At 42.3% G+C, this 22,965-nt stretch overlaps 1 protein-coding gene across 12 annotated transcripts in view; it reads left to right on the top strand.

The window, feature by feature from the left end:
* PLEKHG1 (pleckstrin homology and RhoGEF domain containing G1) overlaps positions 1-22,965 on the top strand; it is a 131,580-nt gene that overhangs the window by 27,085 nt on the left and 81,530 nt on the right. For 8 of the 12 annotated variants that reach the window (XM_022559149.3, XM_089922146.1, XM_089922141.1 and 5 more), the window contains one exon: positions 14,951-15,459. The exons of 1 other annotated variant lie outside the window; for it this stretch is intronic. In XM_022559149.3, the coding sequence (XP_022414857.2) occupies positions 14,951-15,459 (509 nt within the window). Of the gene's footprint in view, positions 1-1,209; positions 6,090-12,572; positions 12,797-14,950; positions 15,460-22,965 lie in introns of those variants that run through there. 3 more of the 12 variants (XM_089922139.1, XM_089922144.1, XM_089922145.1) reach the window with 3 other exon arrangements.

The raw sequence follows: 22,965 nt of genomic DNA on the forward strand, positions 1-22,965 counted from the left end.
GTACTAAGTCCTTTAGAGAGGAATAAGTTCTGCTTTCCTGGAGTGGGGTCTGTATTTGACCTTTCACAGATTTCTGCCTGAATGGGGTTGTCCTTGCGAATAGTTTAAGGAGACCAAACGAATAGAAGCTCCAACCACCCCACTTCAGTTCTAGAAATTAGATAGCCTCCCCCCGGGATGAATCCATTTGCTCTCAGGTCACACACCTGGAGGTTCAGCTGTCAGCCACTGTGACATTGAAGGTCGCCTTGAGATTGGGGAAAGAAGACAGATGGTGGTGATTCTAAAGGATGGCAGTTGCTGGAGGGAAGATTCAGAACAAGTTCAGGGACTGATTCGTAACCACTCTGGGTGGCTTGTCTATGTTTCCTCCGCAAGCTTACATCCTCACCACTGCTACTTTTGATAACTGTCTCTCTGAACCCACCATCTCAAAGTCTACAGGATGGGGATGCAGCTGGAGAGGTCGAGCTGAGCCCGCCCCATCACTCCATCCTCTCGGAGCTGTGGGGAAAAGGCTGGCCAAGGGGGCTGTCTCTCTCCCCTGCCAGGATGTGAAATGGTTTTGCAAGCTGGCATAAGGGTTATGAACCTCCATGGTTGTCACCCTGAAACTGTAATAAATTCTTGTTTTAATGATTATTTCGGAAAATACTGCTGCAGGATTTCAAAAGAGTCTCCAAGCCCCTTCTACAAGTTCGAGTACATTTTTTTAAAGAGTGTTTTCCAAAGTATAGATTGTGGTGAATGCCTTTAGTTATGAATGGATTAGATGTGTGTTATCTCCTGGAGAAAAATGTGTCTGGAAACAGACCGCATTCTTAGAGGGATAATTAGCTCATTGTGCTTTTAGCACAGCGAGTCCTCCCATGGTGTCCTTAAAGATGGGACTGATCTAGTATTGAAAGCAAAAGACTATTTGTAACATATTGCTTGCTTGCTGTCTAAAAATTGTTCAGTTCAGAAATAACTAAGACTTGATTTCATCGACTCTGGACTGTAAAGACCAAAACATCCTAATAAAAAAACAGCATGAAAAACAGAGCTAACGACTGTCACAGAGATAGAGTGAGCCCACGGAGGACCTCCTGAAACAGCACAATTTTGGAGTCCCCAGGATGTGTGCCCTTCCAGCCCATCTCAGTGGTTTTCCTGGCAGAGTGGTATATGATGGAGAGGTTAAATCGTGACTTGAATGGCAAGGTAAGGGTGAGCCGTGAAAAAGTGTTGTGAATTTGTGGGTTTGTTTTCTAAAGTTCTCACCATTATGCCTCAATACTGACATTTTCATGCAATGGGCGATGTGAGGAATTAAATTTTCAGTTGGATAATCTGAATACTGGTAGCTATTGATTATTTACTGTTTGGTTTCCTCTGTTAGATTCAATACTCCAGGACTAACAAAAAATAATACTCCTTTCATTTACTATCTCCTAGACTTGAGGGCTTGTGTCTGCCTTAAACCTATGTCTTTTGCTGAGAGTAAACACTTCTTAAATTTGTGAAGACAAAGTCGCTTATCATTAAAATTATTTCACTTTGAAAATAGTCCTTGAGAAAGAAGAAAACAGATTAGCTCTTTGGTTTGTTTAGCAAAGTATATGGTTTGGCTTATGTAACAATAGCAAGGCATTTTATAGCTGGTGGCATTTTCTGGGTACAAGTCTGGGATAGTGTATAGAGATTTTTAATAAACAAAGACTGCAGTGCAGATGGGTGTTAGTACATGATATCTCACTTTCAGGAGGAAGGGCACCGTGTCCTCCTAAGGGACATCAGTGGGACAGTGGGATGTGTGACACCTCCTGGCATGCAACTGACTTTAATGTTTACTTTTATTCTGTGGCACGCGCTTAGAAAATGTAATCTCATGCTCTTTTCTTTCAAAGAAAAATGTTCTTAACAGACAAAAAAAAAAAAAGTGTTTTGTCAGTGGCCTGTGCATTAGAAAACAGTTGGTTTTACCATTTCTATTGGGAAATGTGTCACAGCGGCAATGTCCTAAACCACAAAATAAACAGGTCCCTCCCCCGACCCCACCGCTCCGGCCTTTAAATTGTTATGCTCCGTATATAAAATATTAGTTGTGACTTGAAATACCCCTTATAACTTCTAGCACCTTTGCATCTGAAAACATAAGATGATTGTCTAAATCTGCCTTACCTGGATGGTATAAAGCAAAATCTTGCCTTGAATCTGAAAAATGTATGCATGCCTTTGCCCTCCTTCCTTTCCCCGGGCCATTCTTTCATCCTTCGTTGCCCAGCTGCTTGGAGCTGTTGCCTAGCTGCAGAGTCAGCCAAGTCTGTCTGTTAGGTCAGACTGTGCTAAGCCCCCAGAGCTGCGTGTTGTCTGTGCTTCTCTCCGCAGCCTCACAGCCCTGCCACACAACCCCATTCCCACCTCCTTCCTAAGCACCCCTGTGGACCCTCAGAAGGAGGCTCAGGCGGACCTCACCACTGTGGCAGTGACTCCATAACCCTTCCCAGGGGATATTAGCGTTTTAACTGACGACTTTTACCTTAAACCAAAAAGAATTGGTTTCTCATAGTGGACTTGCAGGCCCTATGGCAGATTTCCGGGAAGGGATTTTTTCAATGGCAGGGCTTTCTGGTCTTCCTCCAGTTAAGCCACACGACTGGCCTGCAGTTGCCTCGATGGCTGGTTTGTGTCCCGCTGGCTGCAGGCATGTCCTGTGGGTGCTGTTCTTCTAGGTCTCCCACTCCTGGCAACGATACTGTGAATAGCTCCTGTGCTTCCTGTAACCAGTGTCGTGAGGGAATTAACAAGAGCTGCGTTCCAGTGAGAGTGTCTTTTCCACCTAACAAGGCATACATGTGCATTTATCTGTGGCCAATCTCACTATCATTTAAAAAGAGATTTTGCTGAGCAAAAACAATCTTTTCACCTCCCATTAATATTGGCAAATAAAATATGCAGCCAGGAGCGGCACTAGTATTTGTTCCTTTCACATGTCTTGGGATGGATTTTGCTGCATGCACGAAAGTCCAGTAGCAAGACAGCAGGGCACCTGCAAGACCTGCTGATCACCCAGGGTAACCCATGTGTGGGATGAGATGGGAGGGCCTGGAGAGCAAAGCCATCAGAGCTGAGGTGGGGCGATGAGAGGCTCTCTGCTCTCTGGTGGGAAAGAACCTTGAAAGTTGCTCAAGAAATGTAACTTCCTCCTCCCTTTCCTTTCCTCTCTGCTCCTCTGTGTCTGTATCATCCCTCCTAGGCCCTGTGCACTATTCATGTGTTAACTCATTCAGCAACAAAACCTACCTGATGCTCGTCTCTTCTATAAAACAGCGTAGTATTTGCAAATAGCCTACACACATCCTCCTGTATACTTTAAATCACTGTAATGTACACAGCATCTCTCAGAAATGGCTTTTTAAAAATACGTTTCTTGGCCACACACACACAAAAAATCCAAGTACAATAAAATTTTATTGGAAGATAAAGGAGTTAACTCGTCACCTGCAGATACGCACAGGAAGCATATGAGTCAATAAGAAGCCAAGAGGGAATTCCCTGGCGGTCCAGTGGTTAAGACTCAACGCTTCCACTGCAAGGGGCGCGGGTTTGATTCCTGGTCGGAGAACAAAGATCCGCACATGCTGCGTGGCGTGGCCAAAATAAAGAAGCCAAGGGCTTCTGTATATACCACCCCATCACAGAATTTAGATCTTTGTGTCTTCCACATGAATATCAAATCTACAGCATCGGAAGGGTCCCTGCTCCCCAAGCTAATAATCCAGGGTAGGAGAGAGACGATTAGAAAATAAATATAAGACCACGTGACACTTACTCTAAGTGTAATTAACAGTCGTTTAACAAATGGAAAGAGCAGTGGGCTGGAGTGGTTGTGGAAGATTAGATGGGGCTCATAAGATTTGACCTGACTCTTAGTTCGGCAGATATAGGGGACTCGGACACGGGTCTGGGGGGGCGTCATTTCGGAGGGCAAGAGAGATCACTGAGGAGGACAGAATAGAGGACTAAGAGAGTCCCCACAGCCCAGGGAGGGCCCTTCCTCTCAAACTACCTTTTTCAGCATCTGTGACTTAGTGATTTCCATCAAACTGGTGAGTTTTGTGGGGGAGAAACAAGTTGTCTTCTGAACTGATTGATAAATTTCCACCATAATGGCCCACTGGTGTAGCCCCGCGTATGTTCAGCCTTATTTGAAAGGAAATAGGCATTAAAACAAATTATCCTATTATGTTGTTAGTTTAAAATCACTTAATAGGCATGATAGAAATAGCTGTATTAAAGATGATCGGCTAATGTTATTTTCCATAACCACCAGTGAACGCTTTAAATGGAACTTCTATTTAAAGGATTTTGATCCTCTGAAATAGTTTACTTTTAGGTGTCTACACATGGGCATAATCCATACTTTGAGTTTCTGGTTTACTTTTGTTTTGTTTTGTTTTGTTTTGCGGTACGCGGGCCTCTCACTGTCGTGGCCTCTCCCGCTGCGGAGCACAGGCTCCGGACGCTCAGGCTCAGCGGCCATGGCTCACGGGCCTAGCCGCTCCGCGGCATGTGGGATCCTCCCGGACCAGGGCACGAACCCGCATCCCCTGCGTCGGCAGACGGACTCTCAACCACTGCGCCACCAGGGAAGCCCCATACTTTGAGTTTTAGCTCCATGGTGCAGTGGTATCAGTTTTCAAGAATATTTTTGTACTCCTGAAGACCTTCATCTGAAGAACTCAATATCTTTCTCAAATAAGAACCTTTTCAATCTTGATATAAAAATAGATATAGCATTTTAAGAAGGACAGGTAGCCTTAGGGAAATGGAAACCCAATATAATTCGAAGGTCTCTCCTACCAAAGTGGGGGAGTAAGATCATTCTGTCTTTACTACTTAGTATTTTTTTTATTAATTACTTAATTTATTATTTATTTTTGGCTGCATTGGGTCTTCGTTGCTGTGTGCCGGCTTTCTCTAGTTGTGGCGAGCGGGGACTACTCTTCGTTGCGGTGCTCGGGCTTCTCATTGCGGTGGCTTCTCTTGTTGTGGAGCACGGGCCCTAGGCAAGTGGGCTTCAGTAGTTGTGGCACGTGGGCTCAGTAGTTGTGGTGCACGGGCTTAGTTGCTCCACGGCATGTGGGATCTTCTGGGACCAGGGCTCGAACCCATGTCCCCTGCACTGTCAGGTGGGTTCTTAAACACTGCACCACCAGGGAAGCCCACTACTTAGTATTTATGAATATAAAGTCACAGAACTAAACTGTTTTCCTAAGAAATGCCTTAAGTTTACATTATAGGTATTTGTCTTCAGATAGATTTTTCAATACTGTTTTTAAAATACTCAAGCTTAAATGTATTCTTGTGTAACTTCACGTACTTAAAACTGTATTAATTGTCCCGTTAAGGGAAACTAAGGATTCAAACTTCCTTCAACTGTGTGTTATTCTCCACCCCAACCCCAAACTTCACTTTAAAACTCATGCAAAAGATGTGTCCCTCTCCTTTGAAACAGACAAAGTTCGAGAAGTGAACTTGAAAATATGAGAGCTCTGAGACCTTGCCGCTTTTGTGGAGTTTAATGAGAACCGTGGCCAGAGCCAGGAAGGTAGAGCCCAAGCAGCTATAGGCGAGTGTGGGTTGTATTTGATGTTCACAAAAGAATGGCAGTCGCAGGGTGTTGCTCAGCGAAGTGTGCATTTTCAAGTTACCCACAGTGGTGTCTATTGTCCTGTTTCTCAGCTGAATGATGTCATGTTTCATTTAAGGCTCTTAGTGATGCTGAAGTCTGTGGTCTGCACACCAGGGGGAAAAAGGCAGGGAGAAAGTTGCCAATCAGGTTTTTGTAAAGCCTTTGTGTGTTGGGTTTTGAGAGATAAAAGCTGACTCATGCAATATTTCTACGGAAGGAGCTGCACAGACTATTAAAGGCTTCTGGTTTTACCTGACTGAGCTCCCAGTGAGGTCACTGCATCAGCTGAAGGCAGACAATGCGGCTCAGCCTGGGTAGAGCCCAGGTAGGTGCAAATGTGGATGTGCCCGCGGAACCCATGCCCCACACCCTCGGTCCTTCCCCCTGGAGCAGCGGAGCCCATCAGGCCTTGGTGAGAAACTGTCGCAGGGGTTTTCTCCACCACACTGCGCAGGGCCAGCAGCTTGCTTGCCTATATTACAGCTGTTCTGTTATGAACGCGAGGTACCGGAAAGAGTTCCCCAACAATGGAATTAGTCTAGAAGGTGATTTTTTTTCCCTCCATCTGAACTGCAGTCTGCCTTCAAGGGTGTTTGCCTTGTTTTGGTGTGGATTTGATCTCCCCTTAAAGTTAGGTTGAAATTAGAGAGCTGATGTTGGTGACGCTGGGGAGAAAACTAAAACCCTAACCGTTCGTGCAGCGACCGTTGAGTACTTTCATGTGCTTCCTTTATGAGATTCATGCAGGTTAAGCTGGGGGGGGGGGGTGGGACAAAAATCAATGTTTGCAAAGTTTATGCTTAGCAACTGTAGTGATGAAACTCAGCCTGAGTCTGGTGGTAACCAAAGTTGACTAAGTAAATGCAGTTTCCATGTTGAGTGTTTATTGATAAGAAATCCTTTTGTTAGCAGGAATAATTGGAGAGAAAAGGGCATGGATTGTAGTCAGTGCTGTTGCACACTAGAATCTTTTTTTTGGTTATTTTTAAATTATTTTAATTTAGCGTTACTAATATATTTTAGAGAAGATGTATATATTTGGCATTCCTTTTCATTAATCATATTGAACATAAAATCAATTATTTTAATTTAAAATATTTAAATATTTGATACCAACCAAGGTTGTGATTTTTAATTTCTTTAAATAACTTTTTCAGATTATCAAAGTGATACACTTATTGAGGAAAAGTGATATTTACAGATAAATAGCAAAAGAAAAATCATCCATTCTCCTATTTGGTAAAACCAGTGTCAGTATTTTATTCTATATCCTCTCAATCTTTTTCTCATGTGGATAATAAATAAGTAGCATTTTAAATTCAAAATTGGGATCACCTTGTACCTGTAAACCACCCATATTACTCAGCTGTAATTATGACCATTTTCTACACACTTAAGGATTTGAAAGGGCATGACATTTAATAGTTGTATATTGTACTTTCTAGATGGATTTATTCACTCAGATCTCTATTGTTAGACACTGAATTCTCTTCCTCCTCTTTTTTTCTCTGAGAAAATGTTTAGTGTACTTTATGGATGGCTTACTTTCTCAGAGTGCTATTCCTAGTGTTAGTGTTAGTTATTTGGATTTCTCCTCTTCTTCCTCCTCCTTTCTCTTTAAGAAATGTTGTTTAGCCTAATCCTCCCTCTGAAATGCGCAGAGATGTTTTTGGAACTGAGCGTGCTCAATGCAGATGGAGCCTGTGTATGTAGCTATCATTGTTTCGTTACTGCCTTGAGACTGAAATTTCCACACGAACAGGAAGGAAGCTGGAGCATAGATTATGATTTAATCTGAATTAAAAATAGAGGGTTTTTAGCCTTTGGCAAAGTCAGTGATATACATTTCATCATCTAAGACCTGGCATTAGTAGAATAGAGAAGAAAATTGCTATTTTGTGGTTACTGCTTGTCCTGTGATCCCAGCTAGGAATGGGCCATGCAGGTGTGGCAGCCAGTGACTTGGTGTTGATTTCAGAGTAGGAGCTGCATCCCCACCGTTGGATGGCCCGGGAAAGTCATCTAGTCCAGCTGCCTCACTTATGCGTGAGGAAACCAGAGACTCAAAGATCGCAATAGAAACCTCCATGGTACAGAGCCAGGGCAGAAATGCAAATCCTCTGAAGCAGAAACTGTTATGTCATAACTTGATTTCTGGCTGGTCCTCTGAGCTCCTTCTGCACACACAGGTGGGCACATACTCATTCCTTCCCACACACACACGCTATTGGCACATTGGTATCATGCACTTAATACAAGTAGCTTATGTTTAGTGCTTCATTTCCTAATCTCTAAGCTCTTTTTCTGCCCTCTTGTATGAATCTATAGCCAAGTATAAGAAATAATGGACTAGAAATCAGAAACCACAGTCTCTGATTCACTGTTCAGATTTGAGCATGATGTTACCTAACCTCTCTCTCTTTTTTCCCATCTATAAAATGTTCTAAAGGTAATGACACATGTGAATGAACTGTGAGGCTCTGTGTGAGGGGGAAGGGGCGTGTGTTTTGTTTTGTTTTTTTCAGGATAATTTTGACAGAGTTAAAGCTCTGGCACATCATGGTAAGGCGGATCTGTTATAACAGAGGTTGTTCTGGTTATCTCTCGTTGCGTTACAAATCACTTCAGAGCCTAGTGGTTTGGAACAACAACAATCATTTCTAATCTCTCAAGGTTTCTGTGAGTCGGGAGTTCAGGAGAGGCTCTTCGAGGTGGGTATGGTTCAGAGTCTCCTGGTGCTGCAGTCAGACATGACAGGGCTGGGGTCATCTCAGAGGCTGCTCTCTCACACATCTGGTGCCTGAGCTGGAAACTCTGACAGCAGGGGCCAGGTCAGCCAGCATCCCTTCAGCTTCTCTCTGCATATCAGTGGGGTCTCACCACATGGTTTCTCCACAGCACATCAGTTTCAGGATAACCAGACTTTTTAATGGGGTGGCTCAGGGCACATCCAGACCCAGTTATTGCAAGGCCCTTCTGTCTTCGTGCTCTGCCATACTGTACGGCATTGGTGTCATGTTCATGGCTCAGGCAAAGATCCCTGCCACACCTGGGTCCCCGTGGGAAGGGAGAAGAACGTGGAGGACCAGCGTCTGATGCTTGAAATGTGGACCCCCAGAGGGACATATATCTTTTCCACAGGCGAGAACTTGACCACATGGCCACATCTAATGACAGGAGGCTGGGAAGTGTGCTCAGCTGAAACTCTATTCACTAAAGAAGAAGGGGGGGGTGGGTTTTGGTGGACAACTACCCATCCCCCTGAAAGTGATAGCAACCCACAGAGTAGCTTTAACCCCACCCCATAATCTCCTTCACCTCCCACACACCAAATCACTTTCAAAAAGAAGATAGTAAAAGTAAAAAAACTGTATTTACATGAAGAGACTTAAGGGAATTCCCTTAGGTCCTCTTCTAACCAAACCGACATGCCTGTGACCTGAATAGAAATTCAGGAGTCACCACCTTAGCTAAGGCAATTTAGCTGATATATTAGTTGCATTAATTAGGGCTATCTAACTCAATCCCTACTCAACTGCAGGAGCCGTTGTACCTCTTAGTTTCCACTGACTGGATAGGAACCAGTTAGTAAATAATCTGAATATTTAGTATCAGACTTTACAGCCCAAAGAAATCTTTGATTCTCTTTCAACCCCTCACCTCTTGTTTGAACAAAAGCATTTTTGCAAAGCAGCTTTTCCTATCCTTGATCTTCTTGTCCAAATTTTTGCTTTACTGACTCTTCAATGGTAACAAGACTTTTTAAAATTACTTATTTTGGAAAATGTTTTAATTTACAGAAAATTTGCCAAATAGTTAAGTGTTTCCATATGCCCTTCATCCAGCTTCCCCCAGTGTTAACGTCTTGCATTACCAGAGTACACTGGTCAAGACTAAGAAATTAACATGGTAAGAAGATTTTTTTACTTCTTCATTACCAAACAGCTACAAATAAAAATGAAAATCATGTTCCTTGGATTGAACACTCTGAGCAAAAACGTGTAATTGTAGCCTTGGACTTACCATTAATGCAAGAATCATGTTGGTATTTTAGAAAACGAAGAGGTTGATATCTGGTAGCTTTTATCTACTGAGCCCTTCACTATTAACCCAGAGATGTGTAGGGGAGAACTCCTCAAATAGTTGGTGTTGTCTTTGAAATATATAAATGAATATCTTTATAACTTTGACTCAAAAGTTTGTTTGTTTTTTGAATCATCAAGTCAGCTTACAACTTTGAGGCTCTACCAAAGACTCAAAGTGAACTTTGCTGGCTGATAGAATAACTTCTTGCTTATACTTTAGTCCCTCTATTTCCTCCTCTTCACAGAGAGTGTAATAAGGAACTACATAATTTTAGTTATTCACTGGTCCTGAGCACTATACATTCTCTTGATGTCCATGACTGTCTTGCCAAGGAACTCCAATTAGGTATTTGAAGTCTAGAGTAGCAATGAGCAGAATTTGGAAATCCTGATCACTCCTCCTCCCAGCTGTGCATATAGTTTTTTTTTTTAATTCATTCATTCATTCATTCATTCATCTATTTTTGGCTGCATGGGGTCTTCGTTGCTGCGCGCGGGCTTTCTCTAGTTGCAGCAAGTGGGGGCTACTCTTCATTGTGGTGCACGGGCTTCTCGTGATGCAGAGCACGAGCTCTATGCACGCAGGCTTCAGTAGTTGTGGCACGTGGGCTCAGTAGTTGTGGCTCTTGGGCTCTAGAGTGCAGGCTCAGTAGTTGTGACGCATGGACTTAGTTGCTCTGCAGCATGTGGGATCTTCCCAGACCAGGGCTCAAACCCATGTCCCCTGCATTGGCAGGCGGATTCTTAACCACTGCACCACCAGGGAAGTCCTGTGCATATAGTTTTGCCTTGCATTGTAAAGCTCTCCTTGGGGGTTGTGACAGGGTGTGGTCGGCTGTGGCCCCATCAGTCTCCCCTTCAACTTGTAAACATGGTCAGAGAAGCATGGACTTTTCCTGCCAATGAAAGTTCTGCTTCACCCCTAAATCAGCCTCAGAGGCAAGTTAGAGCCAAGAAGTGCTACTTTTGATTCTGACAGTGACATTCCAAAGGAGGGCAATTAAAATAGTGGACGTTTGAAGAGCAAACAAAGAAAAGCCAAGGAGTTCAAGCTCTTTTGCCTAGAAAAAAATTAGGGAGGCTTGTCATGAAGTAAGATGTGTGAAAGTTATCTACATGGGAGCCATACAGCCATATTGTTCTTTTTACTGAGAATGGGACAAGAAGGAATGTTTTTATTTTGAAGGCTTTTAAGCTACCATACTCCTAGTTGTAAGAATCAAGGCCCCTCTACACGTGCTTCCGCCGCCACCACGTCCAGGTTTACCAAGGGTCAGAAGGACCAAGACCCTCAAGGCGGGAAAATCAGCTTACTTTAGGGTATTCATGGTCAAAAGATCCACTAACATGGGCCATTAGCAATGATTGGCAAGTTCTCAGAAGTTGCTATATTATTAGTCCTCTGTTTGAGATCTGGTAAGAAAAAGAGAGAGGCTTTGAGAAGGAGAGCAAAGCAAAGCAGCAAGTTACCCAAATGTTAATACTATCACCAACATCTTTCACTCAAGGGGAGGATAAAGCTTTCTTTTTTTTAAAAATTCATTTATTTATTTATTTTTGGCTGCGTTGGGTCTTCATTCCTGTGCATGGGCCTTCTCCACTTGTGGCCAGCGGGGGCTACTCTGCATTGCGGTGCACGGGCTTCTCATTGCAGTGGCTTCTCTTGTTGTGGAGCACAGGCGCTAGGCATGGAGGCTCTAGCACAGCTGTGGCACGAGGGCTCGGTCGTTTGGCTCGCAGGCTCTAGAGTGCAGGCTCAGTAGTTGTGGCGCATGGGCTTAGTTGCTCTGCAGCATGTGGGATCTTCCCGGACCAGGGCTCGAACCTGTGTCCCCTGCGTTGGCAGGCGGATTCTCAGTCACTGCGCCACCAGGGGAGTCCCGGATAAAGCTTTCTTGCTCTACAGTTTTCTTTCTCGTGTTTCAGTTTATCATGGGAAACCAGCTACCCCAATATCCAGTACACAGCCCTTGTCTCCCAATTCTCTCTTCACTACCTCATAACAATATTGTATATTAACGAATGGAGTAAAAAAAAGATAAACTTCAAATTGTATTTACCTCTTCATTCACTATTATTGGAATAAAGATTGATAAGGAAGTAAGTTTAAATCTTACAGAATAATATAATTATCTAGAAGATTTCTAGATCAGCATTGTCCAACTGAAATACAATGCAAGACATATATATTTTGTAATTTTCTAGTAGCCACATTTTAAAAGGTAAGATAAACCAGTGAAAATAATTTTAAGAAGATCTTTTATTTAACCCACTATTCCAAAGTATGATTTCAACACATAATTAATATAAAGATTATTAGTTAAGTATTTTACACTTATCTGTTTCATGCCGCATCTTTGGAAGCTGGCGTATGTTTTGCACTTAGAGCACATCTCAATTTGGATGAGGTGCATTTCAAGTGTTCAGTAGTCACATGTGGCTACTGGCTACTGTGTTGAAAAGTGCAGCTCTAGAGATAAATATTAACAATTGATGAATTGTATTAGGAGGAATAGGCCAGGCAGAGTGGAAATCTTAAATTATTTTGAAGAAGGTGAGAACAAGACTAGACAGTTTTTATGAGGTACATTTCCTTATGTGAGAAAACTATAATTATATAATCAACATAAAAAATGTTATCCATTAACAAATGCAGTCCCCTATTATATGCCATTATATGACCTAGTTTTAAATGTTTCACTTCTGTCATTGGCAGTTTTGGAAAGTATGTAATTTGGGACAGAAAGCCCCAAGTTGGCTAAATACTAGAGATACAAAATATCTCAAATATTCTATTTTATTCTATTCAGTTGGCACTCTGAATGGGCTGGTCCAGTGACCTAGAGCACAAGGCCTGGTATCGGGACATATGAAGCCTTCCTTGGAACCAGGTCCAACTGATGCTGGTATATAAGATTCATCCATGAAGGGATCCCTGTTGACCCGAGTATCATATCCCACTCTCTCCAGCCTTTGAAAGTATAAAAGGCACTAGCAGCCCTAGCAGCCCAACACGGACTCCTCTAAACATCTGGTAATTATTTGTGCCTCTTTAATCCCTTGGTCCCAATATTGGCTGGCTAACTTGGAGTGAAAGTAAGTAAAGAAATGAGTCTCTCTGTTGTGTTCATTTTTCACCATCCTGATAATGAATATTTGCCAAGAGTGATGTTACTGTCAAATATGGTTTTCTCTACTGGAGAGAAGGTTGATTCTCATCTGGTCGGAAAATCAGAAGTTGTCCTGGAGACCAGTGTATCCAAATCTACAGGGAATAGATGATCTAGACCTTTCCAGATGCTCTTTCATGTAGAGTAGTACATCCAACTTAGGCTTGGTCCTAATTCATAGCCTCATTCGCCCATTGGGACCTTAAAGAACCCTTATATACTTATATAAGTTAGTGCCCATTCCTGAAAGTGACATCAACCTCATGCTTATGGTTGTGATGGGTGCCATTGTGTGTCTGCTCCTAATCTGAACTGCCCAGGACTTTCTCAACACCAATCCGAGACATGGGTGAGCATCCTTTGCTGTAAACATACCTAAGTGCCCGGCTGCTGCTTGGATTCTTCCAGCACTCAAGTTGGAGCTGGATTTTCAGCACAGGTGCATTTTAACTACTATGACCAATCCATGTTTTATAGGCCATAAAGCTGTTACAGAGCAAGCAGAAAGAATATCGCAAAAGCCTTAAAAATTGGGGGCAAATATACTACGTGGTAGTGGTTATGCTGGTAATTTACTGATTTTCTGCACGTTTCTTACCGTTCCTTCTTGTTGACCCATTAGTTCCTTTACTTGACATTCATAATTTTAATAATTGCAGTATAATCTTGCACAAATGTGTACCATGGATATAAACTATCTAGAAAAAGTCTGGATGTTGAAGGATATAGACTTGATGAGTTCTTTTTTATTTTGGAAATATTGGTACCAGCTGTTTGATGATCTTTATTATCGAGTCAAACCAAATTCACGTTCCTTTTGCAAAGACGATCCTTAGTCTATATTCTTGTTATTGTACTTGTCTTATTATAACCTTCCACACCTAAGTTTCACTCTCTTATTTTTCGAACGAGACCTTTAAACATGGATTTTGGTAGATTTTGAAATGAAACAAATTTCTTCACTAATCACTCTTTTTATTGCGAGGCGTTTGTTTCTGTAAACCTGGGGTAGCATTGCTAGCGGGATACAGTGTGGATCCTGCCCTTCACATGAAGAACATTTGAACTTTGTGTGTTTCACCAAAATAGCTTCTGCAAGTTTAAAGTCCATGAAAGGTCTTTTTTGGACCCAAGATTTAAGTGCTGTTATTTAATTGCGCGGTCACACTGTCATGTTATTGAACTCTACGTGCAGAACGTGTAGTTCATCAAATATACTCTGTAACAGCGTAACTCCATGTCTACCACAAATGGAATGCCAGCTTTCAAGAAGAGATTTGGAGAAATGTTCTGATGGGACAGTTAAGTTTTAACAGGGATGTGAGTCTCAATATTTGGGGTTTTCTTACCCAGCCTTAGAAAATTATTGTCCATGTGACACTTTCTTTAACGCTGTGTTACAAGTAAAGTGTAAAATTGTCAGCGTCGTTAAGTCAAGTAGTGGTGCTTCCAGGTTGGTAGCTTAAAATTTTGTGGAATTATAGTGGAATACTTAAAATCTAAAACAGTGCTTCTCAAAATACCATAAGAATCACGTAGGATGTGTTTTAAATACATAAGCATCACCTGTGGCGCTTGTTAAAGCTCTAGATTCCTTGTGCCCTGAGCCCTGAGCCTTGATTTAGTAGATCTGGACTAATTTGCTCTATTAGTCATCCCAGGTGCTCACACTTTGAGGCCATGGATGCAGTGCTTCTCAAACTTTAAAGTGTGCGCACATGGCATTGGCGTCTTGGTAAAACGCAGACTGACGGTCAGTAGGTCCGAGGTAGCGCCGGAGACTCTGATTCTGATGCATTTCCATGTGATGCTTTAGAAACTCCAACTCTGGAACTCAGCGTCCCATGGGTATCTTTACATTTCTGTCTATACCTAACTTGCTACCTTTTTGCTTTTGACTGCGTAGATTGAGCTAGATTTTAACCGCCTTTGAACTTTCTGTTTGATATAATTTTAAAATACTTGCCTACCTTGCTTATCTTGTCCTTTTCCTTATTTATTTTTTTTCATGCGTATAGATGTGCACCAGTTGCGTCTTGAAGTGCCATCAGCTGTAACACAAGCTCCAGATCCCAAAACCACAGCCAGGCCCTCCCGCTGCTCCCAAGAACTGAAAGCCATGGAGCTTTCCGACAGCGACCGCCCGGTCAGCTTTGGTTCCACGTCGTCCTCGGCCTCCTCCCGGGACAGCCATGGTTCCTTTGGCAGCAGAATGACCTTAGTTTCAAACAGCCACTTGGGCTTGTTTCCCCAGGATAAGGAAGCAGGGGCCATAAAGCTGGAGCTGATGCCAGCCAGGCCGTTTTCCAGCAGCGAGCTGCCGAGGGACGGTGCAGCCACGCAACAGAACACGGACCAGGGCAGTGAGAGGCAGCCCTGGGCCCAGCACAGAGTGGAAACCAACGGGGCGACCAAAACGGGGGCAGAATCAGCCACCAGCCCCAAGCTGCTCTATGTGGACAGAGTTGTGCAGGAGATTCTGGAGACCGAAAGGACTTACGTGCAAGATTTAAAAAGCATCGTAGAGGTAAGGCAAATTGTCGGCTTTTAAAGTTTGTCCTGCAGGATCAACCTGTTCGCAAAATAAAGAGCAAAGCCAGGTGTCTTCTAAGATGCAAGAGTGGTGTGAATGTTTAAACAGATCATAACTTAAGAGGAACCCTAGGGCCATCCTCTCTGTGTTAAGATCCTCTTAATATTTGCATTCACGAATTGATTACACGCTGGGAGTAGGAATGATGATACCAGTGCCTACACCGGTGTGCTGTGTTAGTGAATCCTGCCCCAAAGGTCTGAGTCTCTGGCAGAGCGTGGAGCAGACAGAGGATGGAGGCTTCCTGACTTGCAGGTGTCAGGTGTGTTCTGACTGAGCCTATCAGGCTATCTTCGCCTTAATCACAATTGTCTCCTGGTGTCTGGAGCTTCCAAATCTATAGATGCCTGTGTCTCACCTCCAGAGGCCGATTTCCTGGGCCTGGGGTGTGGTCTGCGGGTAGGAGGAAATTATGGAAGATCCCCAGGTGATTCTTCTATGCAAACAAGCCTGGGAATTACCATTTGATGCTGTTTTCTGTATTGGTTGGTATCTGAGGGAAGGTGGTGAAAGATAGAGAAAAACCCTGGGCTTGTTCTTAGGCATTTACTTTCCTTTTATGGTAAGCAAGTTTGCATAAATTCTTTGACTCCCTGCAAATTGAACTCAGCTCAGGTACCAGATCACAGACTCTGGAAATTCACTTATTAATTTGTTGTTGTTGTTGTTTTCTCTGTATCCTTTCTTCTTTTTTTTAAGTTTCTATTTTATGTGGGAGTATAGTTGATTTATTCAATTATTAATTTGACTTTGATTTAGAGTTAGGTTTTCAAGGATAAAGTAAGAATTACCAGAGCCACTCAGATATTAATTCGTTCTCAATTAATGATTTAAAATATTAGTATTAATAGTTCAAAGGCAAATTGATATTATTATAAAGCTACACTCCCTTTGCTGCCTAGTACTATCCCAGACCCTTTCATCCGTTAGTGCCTACTTCCTGTTTTTAGACTTTTAATCTAAAACGTGTTTCAGGATAAAGTGCTGGAATATTTACTGATGAGGACATTCTCCACCACATACACACATTCTTATAGCTTTAGGGGAAAACCAAATTCTTAAGGCACAATTGTGTGTTGAGTTCCACAAATGATGGAACCAGACACTGTCTACTAAAAATAGTTACGACATAACTTCCCAGTAAAAATAGAAAAATCAATTGATGCTCAACCAAAACAATATGTGATACCAACTGTAGAATAAACCAGGCCAATTGTTTCTTTAATTTCATCAATGATGTCATTTGTACTTGAGAAGAAATACCTGTGAGACTGCCAAAAATTTTGGAACCTCTCAGGAGAGTTATGGTTGTCAGAGCTTTCTTTGGTCTGTCCTTTTTTCTTTCTTTCTTGGAAACTTTACCACTTCATCAAAACTCACCGTACTGACAGAGAAACCTTCAGTGACTAAGCTGGGATTCTGTGAACACTCTTTTTTTTTTTTTTCTGAGGCTGATTGACAAACCTTAGGTGAGAAGAAATAAGGTAAGATGTGTATGAAAGAAAACAGATCAAGACAGAATTTTTTTTCTAAGAAAGTTTCAGCAGAAGTTTTATTCCAAGCTCTCCAAACGTTCTTGTCGTTTTTCCTTTATCAGTGCATTAGCCATGTTTTACACTAGGGGTTAGTGGACTTTTTCTATAAAGGGCCAGATAGTAAATATTTTAGGCTTTCTGGGCCCTAAGCTGTCAGTCCTAACTGCTCAGTCCTGCCACTGTAGCCCAGCAGCAGCCCCAGACACTATGTCAATGAAGGGGCGTGTAAGTTCCAGGAAAACTTTAGGGTTGGGCTGGACCCAAGGGCCGTGGTTCGCCAAACCCTGTATTAGACTATGTATTTGTGCCTGCATTTCATCAACTGTAAAACGAGACTAATCATACCTGCCTTATAGGGTTGTTATTATGAGAATTCAACTTGATAACACATAAAAAGCTCACACGACAGCACCTGCAACGTGGTAAGCAATTAATAAGTGGAAACTGTCATCATCACGGGCCTCTTCTGAATTTGCTGGTTGAGGGTGAACAAACCACTCTTGACCGGCCCAGTTATAGCTGTCTTACCTGAAGTCTTTCACAAAAATAAACAGATTAGTAATTCACTACAGCAGAAATCTAATTAGGAAAAAGTAATTTAAAATGGGTGATTCCAACGTTATTATTTTGAAGGCAATTGGATTATTTCTGAGGAACCCACGGAGAATCTGAGGTGACACGTAAGAGGGAGAGGAGAGATGAAGAAGGTTGTTGGAGGGAGGGTGGTTGGGAGAAATGTCCCAAATATAGAAGGAGGCACCGGGTAGGAAGAAGTAGATGCTGCTTTGCTCCAAAGTCACCGGGATGCTTCGAGTCACATCCCCTCCCCACCTAGAAAAGTGCAGAGTCTCTTCAGATCAGGATTGGTCACTGCAGCCTCTTCTTGGCACACTTTTGTGTGTGACCACCTCTGTTTCTCAAGATCACAATTTTCACAAAATTGTGAAATTTTGTTTTACCTAGTTCTTTCCTTTATGGAAAGAACTAGATAAAATTTTTGTTTTATTTTATCTTGATAAAATTTTGTTTTATCTAGTTCTTTCCTTTATGGAGAGTAACCAATTATTTTCTAGCTTGCAGCAACCTTACCCAATAAAGACTGTTATGAGGGGTATTCTTTTAAAATACAAAGCGTCAACTCCTTTAAAAATCCATTTTTCTTGATCCATTTCTAACCTGTTTTTGTAATTCTTTAGCTGAGTTCTCTAACATCCTCAATTTTTCAAGTGCAGAATTTTTGGTTGGGAAAAGGGCTACTTAGTAACAACCTACCATAATCTCTCACGACACAAAGAGACAGAGTTTGTTCGTTGACTTTCTAAGCAAGAGTTATTTCTGGAAAAAAACATCTAATCATTTACAGAGATAACTGGGAAGTCATTTTTCACTTATGCAGAAGCACAGTTTCGGACTGTCCACACACTCTACTTTATTGACTTCCCGCTAACTAATATCCTTCAATAATCAGCCTCGGTTTAATTAATTTTCCTGTAAGCGGTACATTTTATCTGTAGTATATCCTGCCCATACGTAATCCTCACCACTCAGGTTTAGGTTTAGTTCTTAGAATTTATAAAAAGAAACATCTTTGTGAAAGGTCATTGATATATACACTGATTTAGAAGATGTTAGTACTGTGTGCTTTGATAGCTCAACATGGTACCAAATAGCATCAGAGTAGCTTATTTCTGAGAAGAGATCCTGCTGACCTTATCTGGGCAACAGGATTCCCAGATGTTAGTTACAAGGCAAAGGAGGATGTATGTCTCTCTTTCCCTACGTAGAGACATTGTATTAAAATAATCCCAAATATATTGGTTTTTTTTCTTCCCCATGCCGTTTAGGAATTCAAAAATGAATTCCTAATGCTTTCTGAAAATTTAACTGAGAAATGTTATTGTTCTTATTGTTATTGGTCTTCATCCCTTGCATACTCCCCAGACCCTTTTCTCTGTCCCCCCATCCCCTCCCCATGGCTACTCCATCCTCTGCTCCTTTGCCTGACATCCTAGTGATTTGCTTTTGTACACTTGACATTTGAGAGAGAGAGAGAGGTGAGGTCTTGACTATCACCCATACTGAAAGAAACAATAGAGCTGTTATTTCCATTTCTATATATGGCTCCTAATAGCATTCACAGATAAAATGAGATAATAAGTATGAAAGCAAGTTTTAAAAGTTAAAAGTAAAATCGCCAATGATACAATTTGTGGAGAGGGAGAAATTCATAGCTGGAAAGTAGGAAATAAGGGTTTCTTTCATGTTTAATGGGACGTTAGATTGACTGAGCAGAGACTCTCATGCGTAGAGGGGGTTTCTTTAATCTTTCTAAATGATCTATAAAAGAGCCTTTGACAGTCTCATAAACTTGGCCCCAGATATAGTTCATGGCCTGTTTTAACCTTTTTAGGAAAGTTTTTAAATAATTCATAGCATCATGTAATACTGTGTAATTAGAAGTTACATCCCTACTACAAAATGGCATCTTTGAAGTATAAGAAATACTAAATTAAATCATCTTTTGGGATGCTGAGGACATGTATTTAGTGAGGAAAAAGTGGGTAGAATATTAAAAGTAACACGTGAGGTGTTTTTTTTTCTATCATATTCCAGAAAGCTAAAATCCTTTTCCAAGCACCTTTATCCTTACAGTGTGTTAAAAAGTTAAGAAGTGATTATTATAGCTTTACTGTGTAAAATTTAAAGAGCCAAAGCCTTAAGCAATCCTTGTTGAAAGCATTCAGCATTGTTCAAAAGCTGTTGCTACACGAGGATCATACTGTTGATCTCCAACCCCCAGCTCTTGTATTTATTGGTCGACACGGACTCTTTGTTTATCGTGTGATAGTACAGACAGTGGCAGGGTAGGTGGACGAGAGAAGGATGCTTTCCACACACTTAGTGATATGAAGCACATTGAAAGCTATTCTGCCTGTTGCCATAGCTTAAAGAGGATGCCCTTAGCACCGGAGGTATCCGTTAGTGGAAGGACAACTCTCACGCTTGGGAAGCGAGCCTCTCCCAGATCTGTGCAGAGTGAATGAAGGAACCCAGTGATCACGCCCAGGGCATTTGTGCAGTGACTCCACCCTTGACTCTGCCTGGAGACTTAGGTCTTAGGCTGGTGAGGTGACTAAGACTTGGATAAAATGGAATCTGAGTGGGCTTTTGTCCTATGCCACCCCTCAAGGACAACACTGTCAAGCTTGGAGGTGGTTTCTCTTGAAGCCTGGCCTCCTGGATTCTGTTGGAGAGATAAGATGTTCTGGTGTGGGAGCGTCAGTGTATGTCTCTGCTACTCTTTTCCCTTGGCCGTGAAAGGATGGCTTTACATGGGCATTCCCTGGACCAGCCATAAATGCTTAGCGTACTTGACAAGAGGAGAAAGGTTTTGAACCGAGGGAAAAGGCTGTTGAGATGTGGTGAACTGTCATAGATTTTATTGTCTTTCTATTTGCAGATGTCCTCGCTCACTACTTTCCCTCCAGCTTAAATAGCAGTTATTAAACTGGCACTTTTTATGAGTTTCATTTAGACTGAGATTTTTTGAATATTGAGGGAAGTATGTGTTCAACACTAGAGTGTAGGACTTGTCAGGGATTGTTTTTAATGAAGGCTTATTATGTGGGTGGGTTTAACAAAGGATTTATGCTGTAGCACTTGGCATAATAACATACTTTTTCTTTTACATGGCATTTGAGCATTTTTGTTTGAATGGGTCTATTTTTCCTTCCAAGGACTTTTATCATGGTGGGTGAATGAGATCTTTCCTAAAACCATTTAAGATCTATGGTAATTTGGAAGCAAACCTGTTAAGTAGTTTCGTGCTTATGTAGAGGTTATTCCTCAAATAGCACATCTAACCACTGTACGTGAGCCCCCCAAACTTCGCTTTGACTGTTTCCATGCCTCTTTGTTGTTGTTTCACCCCCCTCCTTCCCTACCCTACCCTACCCCACCCCACTCTCATTTCTTGTCACCTTAACAACGACAGAAACTTACAAGGTGAGAACATAGTGACTTTGAGTGTTCCTCTCTTCTACTGGTTGCAGCCTAATATGGGAGGGAGGGCAGGGACCTGGCCTTTTAACTCTTTTGTCCATTTAGAATGTTCTGATCATACCTTATGATTAATTGCTAATGAACATCGAAAATAGGCCAAGGTGGGCAGCATCTAGTAAAAGCAAAGTGAGCTGAGGTTTGCAGAGTTGCTGTGCAAAAGTAGCTGTGGGCTGTTCACTCAAGTTCGTGTATACTTAATGAATGATGTCAGTTTATTTCCTCCAAATCGTTCTGGCTAGATCTTGAGTCAAAACTTAGGAAAATTAGTCAAAATAACGATATTGGTCAGATTCTTCTGGGAGCGCGGTAGACAGTGAGTATCACCGATGTGAAACCTTAAGCTTTGTGACCACACCCGCCACCTCAATGAATCCGAACAGCTGTAAACATACTTCATAGCTACCACTTCTAAATTTTCTAGATACGTGCCTTAATAACAAAAGCACCAACAAACAACATTAACAGCAGCTAACATTTGAGTACTTACCGCATTTCAGGCACTGCATTAAGCGCTTAAAGCCTCAGCCACAGCCCCATCTTGTGGGTACTATAATTTCTTATTTTTAGCACAAGAATACTGCGTGTACAAAGAGTAAAGGAACTTATCCAAGGTCTGTAAATAGTGGTAGAACTGGAGCTGGAACCCAAGTTTCACTCTAAAGCCCCTCTTTTACTCCTACACTGTTATTGTAAATCTCCTCTTATTGTCTAGCGGAGGGCTCAGAGATTTTGATCTTCTTCTTAAGCTCTCTAGGGCAGGGTGTCGCAACAGCAGAACAATAGACATTTGGGGCTGGATAGTTCTTGGCTGTAGGGGATAGTCATGTGCATTGTAGGATGTTTAGCAGCAAACCTGGCCTCTACCCACTAGATGCCAATAGAACCACCACCATCCCCACTCATGACAACCAAAATTGCCTCTAGACATTGCCAAATAGCCCCCGAGGGACAAAATTCCCTTGGTTGAGAACCACTGTTCCAAAAATTTGGAAGGCATAATGTATAAGAGTAGGCTAAGCCACAGTAACAAATAGGCCCCAAATTTAGTGACTTAATACAACAGAAGTTTCTCCTCTTATAGTCATGTATGTGTGTGTTCAGGTTCATGGGAGTTGTGCTTCTCCATGCAGTCATTCAGGAACCAGGCCAATGAGGCTCTGTCCTCTTCAGTACGTGGCTCCAAAGGTTGTGCTGGGGTCTGTGCCATCTCAGCTAGAAGGGCAAGAGGACATGGAGACATGCATTGGGGAAGGGGTGGGGGGTTCTGGGACAAGCATAGAAATGGTTCACCCTGTCTCTCATTCCACATCAAACTCTAAGTTTGGAGATATGGTCTAGCTGTGTGCCCAGAAAAAGTAGGAAACATTTTTGTGAGCAGTTGCCTGTGTACACCATGCATTATGTATATCTGAAACATTCTCATTGTAAAACCTACACCGTGTGTCCCACCATCCCTAAAAAGTAAAACTAAAAATACATGAAGAAGGGACTTCCCTGGTGGCGCAGTGGTTAAGAATCCGCCTGCCAATGCAGGGGACACGGGTTCAAGCCCTGGTCCGGGAAGATCCCACATGCCGCGGAGCAACTAAGCCTGTGCGCCACAACTGCTCAGCCCGCGAGCCACAACTACTGAAGCCCGCGCGCCAAGAGTCTGTGTTCCGCAACAAGAGAAGCCACCGCAATGAGAAGCCTGCGCACCGCAATGAAGAGTAGCCCCCGCTCGCTGCAACTAGAGAAAAGCCCACGCACAGCAATGAAGACCCAACACAGCCAAAAATTAATTAATTAATTAAAAAAAAATACATGAAGAAGAAAAGCAGGAAAGATTCTGATGATGCTTACT

Source organism: Delphinapterus leucas, chromosome 12 (genome assembly GCF_059928025.1).
Source record: "Delphinapterus leucas isolate spDelLeu-1000000601 "Yukka" chromosome 12, BTC_Dleu_Yukka2, whole genome shotgun sequence".
Classification (NCBI taxonomy): Eukaryota; Metazoa; Chordata; class Mammalia; order Artiodactyla; family Monodontidae; genus Delphinapterus; species Delphinapterus leucas.